This window comes from Antechinus flavipes, chromosome 2 (assembly GCF_016432865.1).
Source record: "Antechinus flavipes isolate AdamAnt ecotype Samford, QLD, Australia chromosome 2, AdamAnt_v2, whole genome shotgun sequence".
In the NCBI taxonomy this organism is placed as follows: domain Eukaryota; kingdom Metazoa; phylum Chordata; class Mammalia; order Dasyuromorphia; family Dasyuridae; genus Antechinus; species Antechinus flavipes.
Genome location: NC_067399.1, coordinates 611,160,787 through 611,178,707, shown reverse-complemented (window position 1 = coordinate 611,178,707; position 17,921 = coordinate 611,160,787). Strand labels below are relative to the sequence as shown.

The window sequence follows — 17,921 nt, the reverse complement described above, 5'->3', positions numbered from 1 at the left end:
TCAAAGAGATCCACTTCCATCAGAATACATCCTCAAACAGCATCGTTGTTGAGGTATATAATGATCTCCTGGTTCTGCTCATTTCACTCAGCATCAGTTCATGTAAGTCTTGCCAGTCCTCTCTGTATTCATCCTGCTGGTCATTCCTTACAGAACAATAATATTCCATAACATTCATATACCACAATTTACTCAACCATTCTCCAATTGATGGACATCCTTTCATTTTCCAGCTTCTAGCCACTACAAACAGGGCTGCCACAAACATTTTGGCACATACAGGTCCCTTTCCTTTCTTTAGTATCTCTTTGGGGTATAAGCCCAGTAGAAACATTGCTGGATCAAAGGGTATGCACAGTTTAATAACTTTTTGAGCATAGTTCCAAATTGCTCTCCAGAATGGCTGGATATGTTCACAATTCCACCAACAGAATTTCCCAATTTTGAACCAATCCTGATTTCTTGATAATAATTATCTGTGTAATATAATGCTGAATATTATTTGATGATATTTTATTTTATTTAAATAATTTAAAATAAATTTTAATTTAATTTAATTTAAAATAAAAAATTTAAATTTTATATGAACATTTATTAAGGATATTAGACTAAAGTGTCCCATTTTGTTTTTATTCCCAATTGTAAGTATTAAGACCATATTTTATAGCATATAAGCAATTTTGTAGGATTCCTTCTTTTCCAATTTTCTCAAATAGCTTATGTAATATTAGAATTGCCTTTAAATGTCTGAGAGAATTTGATAGTAAATGCTCTGGAGTTTTTTTCCTTGGCAATTTAATCTATAGTTCATTAAATTTTCTTCTGAGATTGTATTATTCAGTTCCTCTATTACTTTTTCTATTAATCTGGAAATTTCATGTTTTTAAAAATATTCCTCAATTTTACTTAGAGTGTTAATATTATTAGCACAAAATTGGACAAATAAGTTTCTAATGATTTCCTATTCATTTATTATGAATTCACCTCTTTTACCATTATTCTTAACACCTATACTATCATGACTTGGTGATCTCATCAATGATTACAGTTTCAATTATCATCTTTAAACAAATGATTGCCACAAATATATATCCAGTCTTAGTCTCTCTCCCAAGTCATATATATCACTGTCTTGAGTTGGTTGTTCCATAAGCATCTCAAATTCAACATGTCCAAAACAGAAATCATTTTCTTTGCCCTTTCCCCACCCTATCCCATTCTCAACTTTCCTATTAAGGTTAATTAATATCATCCTCCCAGTTTTCAAGGCTCACAACTTCAAATTCATTCTCAGTTCCTTACTCTGAATAATCCCATATATCCAATCTGTTACCGAATCTTGTCATATATATCTTCACAAGATTTTTCCTATATGTCCCCTTCACTCCATTCATTCAACAAAAATCCTAGTTCAGGACTTCATCACCCCTCTTCTAAACTAGTCTTTTAACTGATCTCGAATCAAATCTCTCTAATTTGAATCCATTTTCTACTCAGCTACCAAGGTGATTTTCTATTATCCTGATATCCTTTTTCAAGGAATATCAATATTATCATAATTTCCTGTAACTTTCATCTCAAATCAAATATTTAATAGACATTTCAAATTTAATAACATCCAGAATAACTCATTATTCTGTTCCATTCCCATTATCCCCTCTTCCCACTTTCTTATTAATGTTGAAGATACCACCATCCTTCCAGTTTTCCAGGCTCTGAACCTTGGTATCAATCTCAATTCCTTTTTCTCACTTATCCCATATGTCCAATATTATCATTTATAACTTCATGACATCTCTCTTATATATATTTCTTCCTTTCCATTTCTACAGTGACAACTCTAGTTTAAGCCTTCATCACCTCTCTTCTAAACTACTGCAATAACCTTATAATTGTTCTCTCTGTCTGTCTCTCTCCACATCAATCCATCCTATATTCCGCTGCATTGGTCTTATGTCATTCCCTAAAAAACTCCAAAACAATGTCAAAAAGCCCTCCAGTGGTTCCTCATTACCTCTAGGATCAAATATTAATTCACTTGTTTGACATCTAAAGCTCTTTATAACAAGGCCTCTACTAACATTTCTTCTTCTAACAATTTTGCCTTTTCTTCCTTTAGTCATAATCTAAATTGGCCTGTTTGCAATTCCCTAAAAAGGAATAACAACCTCACATATCTATGCTTTTGCATTAGCTGTCCCTTAGGTCCAGAATGTTTTCCCCTTCATGTCTTTCTCTTGGTTTCTCTGTTTTTCTTCAAGATTTTGAAATCCTATCTACTTCAGGTCTCTTCCATTCCATGTTAGTTAACTAACATCTTCAATTTCCAGAACACCTTCCATCTATTCTGTATAGAGCTTATACTTATACACTTGTTTATATGTTGTGCCCTCCATTAGAAAAATAGCTATCACTCATATGTACTTTTAAAGTTTGCAAAGCTCTTCAGATATGTTATCTTATTTGATCATTCCAATATTTTTGGGAAACTGCTATTAATATTCCCATTAGAGGCTGAGGTTAAATGACTTGGTCAGGAAAGAATCAGGAAAGGCTTCAAGAATAAGACGGCTATATGTAGGCTAAACCTTGAAGAAAGATAAGGATTTGAAGGGATGCAGAAGAAGAATAAATACACAGAGGCAAAAGGTAGACTGTTGAATTCCAGGAACGTTTATTAAGACTAATCTAGCCTTTACTTAAAAACTTCTAAATTATGTAGAATATATTTTTAAAACTTTTCTAATATGCCTAAATATTCTTTTGAGGAATTAAGATAAATTAGAAGTCTCTAATTCTAAGCTTAGAATCTAGAACATGTTTCTGTGTGTCAAATTTTCTCTTAATAAGTGAGGGATATTATATATTTTTATTTATTTTCATATGTATATATATTAAAAGTTTTCAAAATGTTGGATTCAAGATTAAAAGTAAAAAAAAGGAAAATAAGGTAAAAATAAGCAATTTGTCTCTTCTCTTTACTTTCAATGAATATATACCAAATTTATATGTAGTACTGAACTAAATTCTAAAATGGCCTCAAATATACATATATGTACACACACACATACATGCAATATTTTTTTCAAATTAAGGAAGAAAAGCAAGGCACACACACATATATGAAATCTAGTAAGAAGGTACAGTTAGAAATAATTAAGAGTATATCTCTCCTCTTTCCATACCAAGTAAATGAGAAAAACATTCCAAACACAACAAAAATAGCAATGACAGGAGGACAACAAACAAACTCTTTAAAGTAAAATTCTTACAGAAAAGATAACAGAGGACTAGTTCATTAGATAGTTACTGACTATCTCACTGCCCATCCCCAACCCCTCACCCCCATTTCCTATCTCCCCACCTCTGGTCATCTCTTCACTAACCTAAACCTGAAGTGGTTAAGTGAGGTTCCACATTTTTTGTGGCAGTAATTTTAGACTTTAGACTTAAATATTAGCTTGTTATGGGGCAGGGAACAGGACCTAATTCCCAGGAAATTTGAGGCCTTCAAATTGGGCCAGTTCTGGTGCCAGCAAGAAGGAGGAGAGTGTTGGTAGAAGAGGAATGTGTGTTGAAAGTCAAGGAAATTATAAGGGAGACAAGACCCAAGAATATGATGGTGGAAGTAACAACTGTCTAGTAGTGCCAAGAAGGTGATAAGGAACCAATGGAGGAGTAGGAAAAAGAGAAAGATCCAGGAATATGATGGTGGCAGTAATTGCAAAGGAGGTGTTAGGGAATCAGTGGAGTAGTAAAAGAAAAATAGGAAAGTAATTGTTAGTGTCTCCATTATCTTTCACAGGTATTATAAGTAGCCCTTTTGTAACACTCTCTTGAATTGGAACCTTGAAATGAAGCATCCAGAATCAGTTTCAAGACTGAAGCAAAAAAGGTGGAATCTAGAAGGGTGGGGTTGGGAAAGGTGGAGAAAAGACACAATTAGATCAAAAATGTGATCAAAAGTCACTTTGTAGTAATTTCACTTCCATTTAAGAAAAGTCATTAAATGTCTTTGTGTGCTTATGATGAGAGAACCGAATAATAGATAATGGGGGAGAGAATCAGCTAAATTTCAGGTTTACAATATTATACAACAGATTTTGCAAGAAGTGAAAAATATCAACTTCTCTTTTTATAAGGGTACTCAATTAGTATAATATAATATTACTGTTTATAAGAAATCACAGGAAAGGCAGGTAGGTGGCGCAATGGATAGAAGGCAGAAGGACCTAATTCAAAACCCTCTTCAGACACTTCCTAATTGTATAACCCCAGGGAAGTCACTTAACCCTATTTACTTCAATTCTCCTTGAATTGGAGAAAGAAATAGCAAACCAGTTCATTATCTTTGCCAAGAAAAACCCAAATGGAGTCACAGTGCTGGAACACAACTAAAATGACTGAACAGCAAAACAGAATAACTAAACCTTGAATCGATAAAAAGACAAAAATATAGCCAAGATTAAAAACCTCATGAAGAAAAAAGAATTTGAATATTTACAGGTCTAACTAATTATTCTTACTACTTAGAGAATGTAAAGTCTCCTGAAAAAACAGAAGAACAAATAGTCTGAACCTCTCACTCTAATCTCTTCTAGCAAGCGCACATTCACATAATCATTCCTTCCCTATTTCTCTAGTTAAACTGATTAGCTTCTCTCCTAATCTCTTAGGATATTGACTTAATCTGACCGCTATACACACCCATATCCACTCCAATACCAATTAAGAGATAGGGAACAGGATGCAAACTTGGTGTAGAAGCCTCTATAATGAAGAGTCAGTTAAGAGGAAAAATTGCTTCTGACCTTGAGGGAAAGTGAGCATAAGTTCAGGTGCAGGGCTTTCCCTCTGTAGTTTCCACATGGCAGGGCCCCAATTGAGCTCCCATATCCTTCAACTTGAGGGATCAAGGCAGGAGAAAACTTCTACCACAGTAGTATAAAGGAGAGGGACAAAACCATGAGGAAGCCTGATAGAAGCTACAGAGAACAGAAGAAAGGGAGACAAAAAACAGAACGATAAAGAGTGTACCTACATAGAAGACTAGCCTCTAAGCAAATTAACTCATGATTGAACTCTAGAAGATATAAAAATGAATAAGAAATACAGAAAAGGTCCTTGAATAAATGTAAGAAACAAATGTCATAACACTCCACAAGACTATGTACATAATTATTAATATTTGTTAAATGAGTAAATGAAGACATAATCTATTGAGAAGACCAGAAATAACGGAATGACATCAAGAAATCCTAAACTAGTTCAAAAGAGAAGTAAAGCTTATCAAAGATGAAATTAGGAGGGAAATGAATTCATTTTTGTAAATTTTTATTTCCAAATTCTTTCCCTCCATTTAGGCCTGAGAAGGGAAGTAATGACACCCATTGTACATGTCAAATAATGCAAAACATATCACCATGTTAGATGTGTCACCACACATGCATCAATAAAGCAAGAAAAAATAAAATTTAAAAAGGATATTTATTAATCTATATCCAGAGTCCATCAGTTCTCCTTTTGGAGGTATTGTCTTTTGGAGGTAATGTGATTGATAATCACAACAACATTGATATTACTGGGCAGTAGATAGAGCACTGAGCTTAACATCAGGTAGACTCATCTTCCTGAGTTCAAATCTGGCCTCAGCTACTTACTAGATGTGTAACCCTAGGCAAGTCATTTCACCCTGTTTGCCTCAGTTTTCTCATCTTTAAAATGAATTGAAGAATTTTCCAAGAAAAATCCAAATAGGGTCCCAAATGACTGAAATGATAAAATAACAATTGTTATTATGGTACATAAATGTCTTTCTAGTTCTTCTCTTTTTACTTTGCATTATTTAAGTCTTCCCAGGTTTTTCTGAAACCATCTCCTTTGACATTTATTACAAATTAATAAATTATATTATTTATATAAATTAATAAATTACAGCACAATAGTATTCCATCACATCATAAACCACAACTTGTTCAGCTATTTCCCAACTGATGGGCATGCCATCAATTTCCAATTCTTTGCCACCACAAGAAAAATTGCTATAAATATTTTTATACATGTCCTTTGTATTTTATCTCTTTGGGGTATGGACCAGTAGTTGTATAGTTGGTTAAGGGGTTTGTACCATTTTATAGCCTTTTGAATATAGTTCTAAATTATTTTCCAGAATAGAGCAGATCAAAACTCCATCAATGAGTTAATGTCTTTATTTTTCCATATCCCCTCTAATATTTGTTATTTTCTTTTTCTGTCATGTTATCAATCTGATTGGTGTAAGGTGTTTTAATTTGAATTTTTTGAATTTATATTTTTTAATCAGTAGTGATATAAAGCATTTTTTCACATGACTACAAATAACTTTGGTTTCTTTTTCTGGAAACTTTCTATTTGTATCCTTTGACCACTTGTCAACTGGAGAAAAGCTTTAAAAATAAACTTTAAAAATAAGAAAAATTTTAACAATATATAGTTCTTTATATATTTGAGAAATGAGGACTTTTTCAGAGAAACTCACTGTAAAAAAAAAATTTCCCCAGTTGCCTGCTTTCCTTTTATTTTGGCTGCACTGTTATTATTTTTTTTGTGGGGGGGAGGGAGGTTTAAAAGTTTCATGCAATCAAAATTATTTCTTCTGCTTTCCATGAGCCTCTATATCTTTTGTTTAGTCATAAACTCTTTCCTTAATCCATAAATATGAGTTAATTTTTCTATGCTGCTCTATTTTGCTTATATTACCCTTATGTCTCAATCAAGCACCTAATTTGACCTCAAGCAAATATATGACTTGAGATTTTGGTCTATGTCTAGTTTCTGTCAGACTGCTTTCCAGTTTTCCTGGGAAGGGTTTTTTTTTTAGCCATATAGAATATTTTCCCACAAATAGTGTGGATTTTGGGGTTTATTAAACTTTAGGTTACTATGGCCATTTATTTTTCTAAATTGTATATCTAAAGTATCTACTAATCAATTACTTTATTTCTTATTCAGCAACAAATTGTTTTGCTTATAACTGTTCTCTTGTTTGAGATGATTTCAGATGTGGTACTGCCAAAAAAAAATATGGAGATGTAGTATTGCTAGGCCATTTTCCTTTATATTTTGTTTTCATTGATTTCCTTGATATTTTGACCTCTTCCAGATGATTTCTGTTTTAACTTCTATGAAATAAATTTTTGGTAGTTTGATTAGTATGGCAATGAATAATTAAATTGATTTAGATAGTATGTAAGTTTTTAATTATACTGGTTTTGCCTTGAACAATTAATATTTCCTCAGTTGTCTAGATATTTGTTTTATAAATATGTTCATATAATTTCTGTGGGTATCTTGGCAGGCAACTCCCAAATGTTGTGTAGTGTCTGCAGTTATTTTTCTTTTCTTTTTCTAATTAAACTAACCAAAGGTTTATCTTTTTTTTTTTCATAAAACCAACTCTTAGTCTTGTTTATTAGGTTCAATAGTTTTCTTACTTTCAATTTTATTAATCTCTCTTTTGATTTTCAGAATTTCTAATTTGGTATTTAATTAGGGGTTTTTAATTTGTTCTTTTTCTAGTTTTTTTATTTGCACAATGAATTCATTGATCTTTTTCTCTGTTTTATTGTTGTAAGCAGCTAGAGATACAAAAATTTCCCTTAAGAACTGCTTTGGCTGCATCTCATAAGTTTTAACATAATATCTCATTATTAACATTCTTTTGGATTTGATCCACTAGTTCTTTAGAATTAATTATTTAATTTCTAATTAATTTTTGGTCTATTTTCCATGGCCTTTTATTACATGTAATTTTTTATTATATCATGATATGAAAAGAATACATTTAGTATTTCTGCTCTTCTGTATTTGATTGTGAGGTTTTTATGCCCATGGTCAATTTTTGTGTAGGTGCCATGTATTGTTGAAGAAAAAGGTATATTCTTTTTATATTCATTCAAATTTCTCAAAAGGTCTATCATGCCTAACTTTTCTAAAATCCTATTCAACTCCTTAACGACTTACTTGTTTATGATATGGTTAGATTTAAATAGCTCTGAAAGAGGGAGGTTGATAACTCCACTCCTATAGTTTTGTTGTCTATTTCTTGCACCTCACTTAACTTTTCTAAGAATGTGGATGCGGTATATATATATATATATATATATATATATTTAGTACTGATATTACTTATTTCCTTACCTATGTAATTTCTTTCCTTATCTCTTTTAATTAGATCTAATTTTGCTTTTGCTTGATTTGAGATCAGGATCACTACCCCAGTTTTTTTTAAATTTTAGCTAAAGCATAGCAGATTTTACTTTTATTCTGTATGTATCATTATGTGTCAAATGTATTTCTTGTAAACAACATGTTGTAAGACTTAATCCAGTCTTCTATCTGCTTCCGTTTTATTAGGGAGTTCATCTCATATAGAAACACTGCTGTGTCAACAGGTATGCACAGTTTGATAACTTTTTGACCATAGCTCCAAACTGCTCTCCAGAATGGCTGGATCCATTCACAATCCCACCAACAATGCATCAGTGTCCCAGTTTTCCCAATTACCCTCCAACATTCGTCATTATCGTTTCCTGTCATCTTAGCCAATCTGACAGGTATGCAGTGGTATCTCAGAGTTGTCTTAATTGCATTTCTCTGATCAATAGTGATTTGGAACACCTTTTCATATGAGTAGAAATAGTTTTGATTTCTTCATCTAAAATTGTTCATTTCCTGACCAGCAGGATGAATACAGAGAGGACTGGCGAGATTTACATGAACTGATGCTAAGTGAAATGAGCAGAACCAGGAGATCATTATACACTTCGACAACAATATTGTATGAGGACATATTTTGATGGAAGTGGATTTCTTTGACAAAGAGACCTAACTGAGTTTCAATTGATAAATGACGGACAAAAGCAGCTACACTCAAAGAAAGAACACTGGGAAACGAATGTGAACTATCTGCATTTTTGTTTTTCTTCCCGGGTTATTTATATCTTCTGAATCCAATTCTCCCTATGCAACAAGAGAACTGTTCGGTTCTGCAAACATATATTGTATCTAGGATATACTGCAACATATCCAACATATAAAGGACTGCTTGCCATCTAGGGAAGGGTGTGGAGGGAGGGAGGGGAAAAAAATTGGAACAGAAACGAGTGCAAAGGATAATGTTGTAAAAAAAAAAAAACTACCCTGGCATGGATTCTGTCAATATCAAGTAATTATTAAATAAAAATTTAAAAAAAAAATAAAATAAAATAAAATTGTTCATTTCCTTTGACCATTTATCAATTGAAGAATGGCTTAAATTCTTGTAAATTAGAGTCAATTCTCTATATATTTTAGAAATAAGACCTTTATCAGAACCTTTGAATGTAAAAATATTTTCCCAGTTTATTGCTTCTCTTCTAATCTTATCTGCATTAGTTTTGTTTGTATAAGTTTTTTTAACTTAATATGATCAAAATTATTTTGTGATCAATAAAGATCTCTAATTCTTCTTTAGTCACAAATTTCTTCCTCCTCCAGAGATCTGAGAGATAAACTATCCTATGTCTTTCTAATTTGTTTATAATATCATTCTTTATATCTAGATCATGAATACATTTCAATCTTATCTTAGTATACAATATTATGTGTAGGTCAATGGTCAATTCTTTTTAAGGAACTTTTTTCATCAATGAAGTTTTGTATATCTTTTTACCAAGGAGTTTCTTTATGGTGAGGCTTTGTTCCACTTTTAGCATTTGGTCAATTTTGTTTTTTAAAGTGTTATTCTTTAGTATTTTTAGTATTTTAGTTTTAGCGGGTCACACAGAAAGTATATTATGTGTTAGAAGCAAAATTTGAATCCAGATCTCTTGACACCAAGGCCAGTTTTCTTCGCTCATCTCCACTTAACAGTATTTTATTCTTTCCAATTACATGTAAAGATAATTTTCAACATTTGCTTTCTCTAAGATTTTGAGTTCCACATTTTTCCCTCTACCCCCTTTCTCAAGACAGCAAGAAATCCTACATAGGCTATGCATATATAATCATATTAAATATTTCTACACTAGTCATGTTGTGAAAGAAGAATCAGAATAAAAGGAAAAAACCATTAAAAAGTGAAAATAGTATGCTTTGATCTTTATTTCAGATTCTATACTTCTTTCTCTGGACATACATAGCATTTTTTATCATGAGCCTTTGGGAATTATCTTAGATCATTGTATTTTTGAGGGGAACAAATTCTATCAAAGTTGATCATCACACGAAGTTGCTGTTACTGTTACTGTGTATAATATTCTGTGGATTCTGCTCACTTCATTTAGCATGAGGTCATGTAAATCTTTCCAGGTTTTTGTGAAATTTGCCTGCTCTTCATTTCTCATAGCATAGTAGTATTCCCTTATATTCATACACCACAATATGTTCATCCCCTCAATTTCTAATTCTTTGCCACCACAAAAAAAAGCATGTGAGTTCTTTGACTTTTTATGATCTCTTTGGGATACAGATCCAGAAGAGGTATTGCTGAATCAAAGCTTTATAGCCTTTTGGGCATAATTCTCAACTGATCTCCAGAATGGTTGGATCTCATAATTCCATCAACAATGCATAAATGTTTCCAAGATCAGTTTTCTAGGCACTATTTCAATACTACTTCTTTAAAAAGTTGACTTTTACATTCTATTATTTAGTTTACAAAGTATTTTTTCCACACATCTTACTTTATCCTCACTATATCTTTATTATTTTCAAGGCTATAAAGCATCCAGAAGTAGGTTAACAAGGAATTAAATGACACATTTTCAGATATTTCATTATTGTTATCGTTATTAACCCAGAACAACATAGGTATGTAGTATCTTAAAGATTATAAACAATCTTTTGGAATAGGTAGTAAAAAAAAATGAAATCTATTTTATAGGTAAGGAATCTGAGGCTCAGAAAATGATTTGGTCATGAACTCACATCTAAAAACAGTTGGGGCCAAGATATGAACCCACAATTCCTCATGCTAGGTCAGTCAGTAAACACTTTAATAGCACCTACTATGTGTCAGGCACTATGCTGGTATTAAAAAAAGATAAAAAGATAAAAAAAGATAAAAAAAATTTCAAAGATTTCACAGTCTAAAGGGGCAACTAGGGAGACAATAGCACAGAACAACATGCAAACAAGCAATACAGAAGGCTAATTAGAGATAATTAATAAATAAAAGACATTAGCATTAAGAGGGCTAGGGAAAGATTTTTTTGTAGATGTTGAGATTTGAAATTTAGCTGGGATTTGGAAGCTAGGCAGTAAAGATGAGAAGTGAGAGCATTTCACACATGGGATACAACCAGTGAAAATGCTTGTAGTGAGGAGATGGAATATTTTGTTGAAGAACAGAAAGAAGGCAAGTATCACTGGAACAAAAAGTTCATGTCTGTGGAGGTAAGATATAAGAAAATCAGAAAGAGGTGCATATGTGGGGCAGGTTATGAAAGGCTTTGAATGACAGAGGATTTTATAGTTGATCCTGGAAATTAAAGGGAACCACTGAAATTTACTGAGTACAGAGGTGACATGATGTAGGAAGATCATTTTGAAAGCTGAGTGACCTGAAGTATGGCAGAATGACCAACAAACAGGCTATTGCAAAAGCATGAAATGATGAGGGCTTCCACCAGGGAAACAGTGTCAGGAGAGAAAGGGCATATGATGAAACATTATAAAGGCAGAATCTACAAGTTTTTGCAACCTGAATGAATATGGGGCTGGTGGTAGTGAGAGAGGGTTACAAGCTGAAAGAAGACACATAGGTTTATGAGCCTGAGTAGGTGACTATGAAGTACATGAGAACAAAAAGTAATAGAAAATTTTAGAAGAGGGGAGGGTTTGAGTAGAAAGACAATCAGTTTTAGACACGCTGCATTTAATGTCTAGAGATATATCCAGTTCAGGATGTCTGATAGATAGGGATTTCAGTAGAGAGATTAGCAGAGAGGTTAGGGCTGGATAAACTTGAGAATCAACAATATAAAAATGATAATTGAGTTCACGGGATCTGATAAGATCACCAAATGAAATAATATAGAGGGAAAAAAGAAAAAGGTCCAGGACAAAGGATGGTCTGGGAAATAACCAAGAGGTTGAAGGACTTAAGAACATGATGTCAATAAAAATTGGGATTTGGAGTTTTAAGAAAAGGTAGAAAAACAACATGATTAAATTAGGCAATTTCAAGTTTATGAACAAAGCTGCAGTACATTTGTGGGTGATGGCAAGATAAAGTATATGGACTTCTTTATGTGTGACTAAGGTGAGACAAAGAAGTAGACTATCAGAGATGAGGCTGAGGAATTGGGAGATTAGAGTGTCTGAAGGAGCATCATTTGGTATATTGAAACCTCATAATAGAAGGATAGGAGTGAAAAGGAGTGAGAGAATATGAGCTAAGCAATGAATTCATTGAGAAAAGAAGGGGAGTATCTTAGAGGTTAGTGATCATGAACTATCAGGATTCTGAACGGTATATAGGAATTGAGAGAATCTTGAGAATTTTTCAGTGATGATAATTAATAGAGAACCACAAAATGGAGAACACTGCATGGGGGAAATGCAATATTCCAATTTGCCACCACAACTAATGAGTGAGAGAGGAATTAAGTGAAGGTACAATCAGTGTTGGAAGGGGAAGTGGGGAGACTGTAAACACATGGGAGCCAGGTATCATTGAGAATCACAAGATGGAAGATGTGGGAAAAAACACAACAGGACAGAAAACTGGCTTTCATCTTAATTTTTGTTTATTGTCTATATGGCAGGCTTTCCAAAGAACATAATGGAAGGAACTTGCAGCTTTATAGTGAAACACTGAATGGGAGGTTATATCACACTACCTTTTAATTATCTATTTAATGAATATATAATGGGGAATCTTAAATAGATGTTATCAAGGTAATTAATGCTAAAAATATTTATATTAATTAGAAGTTTTTCCTTATACTTAAGCAAACATTTACCTATTTCAATCTTAATATCCATTGTTCCTAATCATTTCTTTTAATCAGAACAAGTCTAATCTCTTTTTTATGTGATAGTTCTTTAAATGCTTGAAGGCTCCTGTTGTGTTCCCTCCAAATTTTCTATCATTCAGATTAAACATCTCCAATATATTGCTCCACATAGCAATGTAATGTTCTCTTCTCTAAATATAATCATTCTTTGGGAGCAGGTTTCTTGGGGAGCTTCTGGAGGCAGCCTTAGTTTCAGTTCAGAGTAATAATCACCTCAAATGCAGCCAGCTGTTAAAAGTTTAGTCCTTTATTGTCTCTTCCAAAATAGCCCGGTTAGCTTTCTTAGAGGCCCATCTCTCTCCTTGGTTCTGAGAGCTCTTGCCACTTGTCCTTTGCCTCTGACTCTGCCAGCTTCAGCTTTTCTCTCCCTCCAAAAGCAAAGCCTCCAGCCAGCACAAAGGTCGAATGTGGAATGAATCTTGACTCCTCCTCCGAGGGTGGGATTGTGGGCTTCTGACTTGTGAATCTCTTGAACTTGTGAATCTCCCGAAGTGAATCCTGACTTGTGAATCTCCTGGAGTCTCTAGTGGGCTTGTGGGAACTCCTCCTATATATCCTCTCTTAAAGGTGTGAATTCTAATGTGTGAACCAAGTCCATAACACTGTCTATCATTTCCAGTGACTTAGCACCTTGTTTCAAGTTCTGGCCCACAATATAGCAGACCTTATTCACAGATGGAATCACTTAAAACAAACTGTACCCATCATACCTCCTCCACTTTGTTCCAAGATTCTGGAGTTCAATGTCTTGAGAGAAAGATATTAATATTTTGTTCTCTAGAGAAAAGAACAACTCTCAAAATTTTATAAAAGTAATCTTAAAAATCTTTGCTACCAGAATCTTTGATAAAAGTTTCATTTCCAAGACATAGTGAAGGAAGGGAGAGGACTGAAATTTAGAAGAATAAGGACTCTGATAGGCCTCTAAGCTAACCGGGCTATATTGAAGATAATAAAAGATCTGAACTTTTATCACCTGGCTGTATTTTGAGAAGAAAAAAATTACAACATTTTGGCGCTCTGAACGTGGGGCAAACAGACCCCTCAGTGGATTTCAGTGGAAAAGCTTCTTCAGCCTCCAGCCAGCTCCAGTCTTCATGTCATTCCAGTGAAATCTCGACTTGTAGCGTCTTCCTCTCAAGAACTCTCCGACTGGCCCATTGGCCTATTTATGCTCCTTCCAGAGAGAGGGATTATGGGTAGTTCTACTTAGTACCTTGTTTCAGGTTCTGCCCAAAACATCTTCTTGTAAGATTAGATCAACTCTAATTAGTTAGCAGTTAGTAAGGATTCCAACAGTTCTCTAATTGATAAATGATCAAAAGATATAAAAAAAACAGGCAGTTTTCATAAAAAGAAATCCAAGTTAGCTATAATTATATGGAAAGTGTCACAAATCACTAATAAATAGAAAAATTAAAATTAAAATAAATCTGAGAATCAACCTTATACTCATCAGATTGATAAAGGTAACAAAAAGGGAAAATGACAAATACTGGAGGAGCGGTGGGAAAACAGGCAAATCAATACACTGTAGAACTGAGAATTGGTCTAAGCATTCTGGAAAAGAACCACATCCCTAAAGCAATAAAATTGAACCCTTTGTATCCTTTGACTACAATAATACTATTACTAAAAGAAAAAAAAAACTCACATGTCCAAAAATATTATAGTGCTTCCTTTTGCAGTAGCAAAGAACTGGAAACTAAGGGAGCTGCCCACCAATTAGAAATGGCTATTAATTTATAAAACATGAATGTGATGGAATATTACTATGTTATAAGAAATGATAAAGGCGATAGTTTGAAAAAATCTTAAGATATTTGTATGAACTGAAACAAAGTGAAGTGAAAAGTGAAAAGAATCACAAATACAATTTATACAATAACAACAATATTGTAAAAACAAAGAATTCTGATAGACTTAAGAATTCTAATCAACGCAACGACCAGTCACAATTTCAGAGAACTCATGAAGGAACATGTTTCCCATCTCTTGAGAGAGCTGATGGACTCATATTAGAGATGAATATGGATTATTTTGTATGTGGCCAATATGGGCATTTATTTTGCTTGACTATACACATATGTAACAGGGATTTAATTTTTCTTATTTTCTCAGTGGTAAGAAGGAAAATGGGAGAAAGAGAGGCAGATATTAATTAAAAATTAAATAAAAAAAGAAAATCCTTACTATTTGGTATAATGATAATTGTCACTGAAAAGAATTCCAATTTTGTTATAAAATTGATTTCAAAACATAACAAAGAAAAATAATCCAAAAAATCCCTATTAATAATAAAACCAGAATATACAGCTGTTAAAACAGTATCAAATGAGGGGAGAGTTCACAAAGATTTAATAAGAGATAAGGTACACAAAGATAGGCTAGTGAAATTTGGTTCTTCGGTTATTTTTCAGTTATGTTCAGCTCTTTGTGATCCCATTTGGAGTTTTCTTGTCTGTAGTACTGCAATAATTTGTCATTTCCTTCTCCAGCTCATTTTACAGATGAGGAAACCGAGGTAAATTGAGTTAAGTGACTTGGTCAAGGTCACATTGCTAATAAATGTCTGAGGCCATTTTTAAACTCCTGAAGATGAGTCTTCCTAACTCCAGTACTGGTACTTTATCCACTGTCACCTAGCTACTTTAATTAACAACCAACTATTAAAATACTTAATATACATTTTTATGTTACACTCAATTTTTCTCAAAGGTAAATGATAAGTAAAAAACCACAAATTGGTAAAAGCAAGTAGATATCACAAAATCTATAAAAAGAAATATTAAATTATATTCAGCAAATTATACTTACTACTATATGGCAGGGGATTATATCTATTAGAAGGATTTCTAATAAACAAATTTTGAAACAAAAATGTTTTTCTGGTTGACAATTATCTACAGAAGTAAATTAACCTAGATTGTTTCACTCTCTGAGCACCCTAACTGAGAATTTATTATAAAATTAAAATTCTAAATTGCTATATACAATGCTATATACATGCATGAATAAATGAAATTTCTTTTTTTAAACAATATTTATGCCAAAATTATATGAAGTAAATGAAAATAAATTGAAAATTAGAAAATAAAGAAGAGGCTAAAACAAGGGGAAATTTTTGTGTTTCTTTTCCTTGTATCTGGTATTACAAATGAAGTTAATGACTTGTGTTCTACACTATTCATTTAGTATTAAAAACTCTTATTCTTTTCTTTCTTATTCTTTGGCTTTTATAGCAGGTTGCTTTCTGCAGATTTGGCTTGGAGATCTCTTTGCCTTTCTTCATAAGCTGGAGCTTTGGTAAATGAATTTAGTGCCCAGAGGACAAAATTCTGGCTGAGAATTAGGAAACAGTTCCTTTCATTATTATGTTATTTTTCATATTAATTTTTAGTATTGGTATATACAGAGGGAGTATCTTCTGATAAGTTTTGACAAGGAAGAAGATGAAATTAAAGGTATAGCAAAAAAGAGAAAAGATTTTAGGGAGAATGGTCAACCAAATGGCTTACTCGTGTCAGAAGTGGTTGAGCAAAGGTAGGGAAGAGTGTTGGATCAGAAGTCAAAATGTAATATGTAATTATTTCTTGATTTAATAAATAAAATGACCAAGTCACTTAACTCGATTTACCTCGGTTTCCTCATCTGTAAAATGAGCTGGAGAAGGAAATGACAAATTATTGTCTAGGAAGAATGACATATGGGAAATAAAAATGAAAAGGAGATGGATTCGATAAAAGGCAGCATATCCTCAGAAAAAAAAGATGCTTCAAACCAAACCTTAGCATTGAAATGGACAATACTAATGGAAAAAACTGTTGACAGGGAACTTCTTACCTCATTAAATCTCGTTACAAGGTTTTCCAGAGCATTGTGCTCACTGTTCTGGGGGGTAAGAATAGATGCAGATACTGTAGCTCTGAGGCATGGAAGTTTACTCTGGCATTCAGCATTTCCCAAGTCCCTGGTTAAGAAGCAAAGGTAGTCGACAGGTAGCACTTGTCGGTAGATATTCTGTTCCTGTTCAGTCAGAATACAAGCCACTTCTTCAGGGAACTGAATGAGGTGTTGAAGTTCTATAAGCTCGTTACTTAGACCAGATACATTTGAAGGTAAGTTGATTGAACTGGCCATGGAAGTACATGGTTGACGTTCTAAAACGAAGTAAAACAGAGAAAGTTACATGATATATTTCTTTCTTGGCAAAAGTTCTTTGTTCAAGCCCTGCTTTCTTAAGTCTTTCCTAAATCCATTATTATATAGTTGTCCCTTATAGCTGATCATCTGACTTTGGGTTTAAAATCTTTTTTCTTCTTATATTCAGAGACAGGTTGGTTTAAATCGTTGATCCTCAAAGTCTATTGTCATATTTTGCAAATTTCTATTCATTATTATATTCTAGATTTCTTCATTGCCCTTTCTAAATTATTAGTGAAACTGGAAAATATGCATGTGAGGAGGATGCAAGGAGGGGGTAATAACTACAGTAAACAGATGGAAGATGGCATATATATGAATGAATACAAGAGAATTTTCACATTTTAATGATATACTCTACCAGCTTGTGTTCTCTCTTCCTTAGAAGTTAAGATGTATAACCAATTTTCTGTAGGAAGAAAAGTTAATCAGTGTTCTATTGACTTCTTCCCCATGGCTCCATTTGCATTATGGATATTCATATTTCCCTACTCAGGCAGACCTTTAGAACTTTTGTCTCTTGAATGTAGAGGATTTCTAATATGTATGTCTGCTGCCTTATCCGGTTTCAACTTTACCATACGAGATGTCCCTCTCAGGATAGCGCTTCATTTCTATAGTGACCACCCTGCTGCAAACTCAAGCCCTGACTGACTACAGTTCCCTCAGTTTTCTTTC

General features: G+C 33.1%; 1 protein-coding gene across 2 annotated transcripts in view; it reads right to left on the bottom strand.

Moving 5' to 3' along the window:
- Positions 1-17,921, bottom strand: part of PLCE1 (phospholipase C epsilon 1) — a 307,874-nt gene that overhangs the window by 167,983 nt on the left and 121,970 nt on the right. For both annotated transcript variants that reach the window (XM_051981681.1, XM_051981682.1), the window contains exon 3: positions 16,884-17,200. In XM_051981681.1, the coding sequence (XP_051837641.1) occupies positions 16,884-17,200 (317 nt within the window). The remainder of the gene's footprint in view (positions 1-16,883; positions 17,201-17,921) is intronic.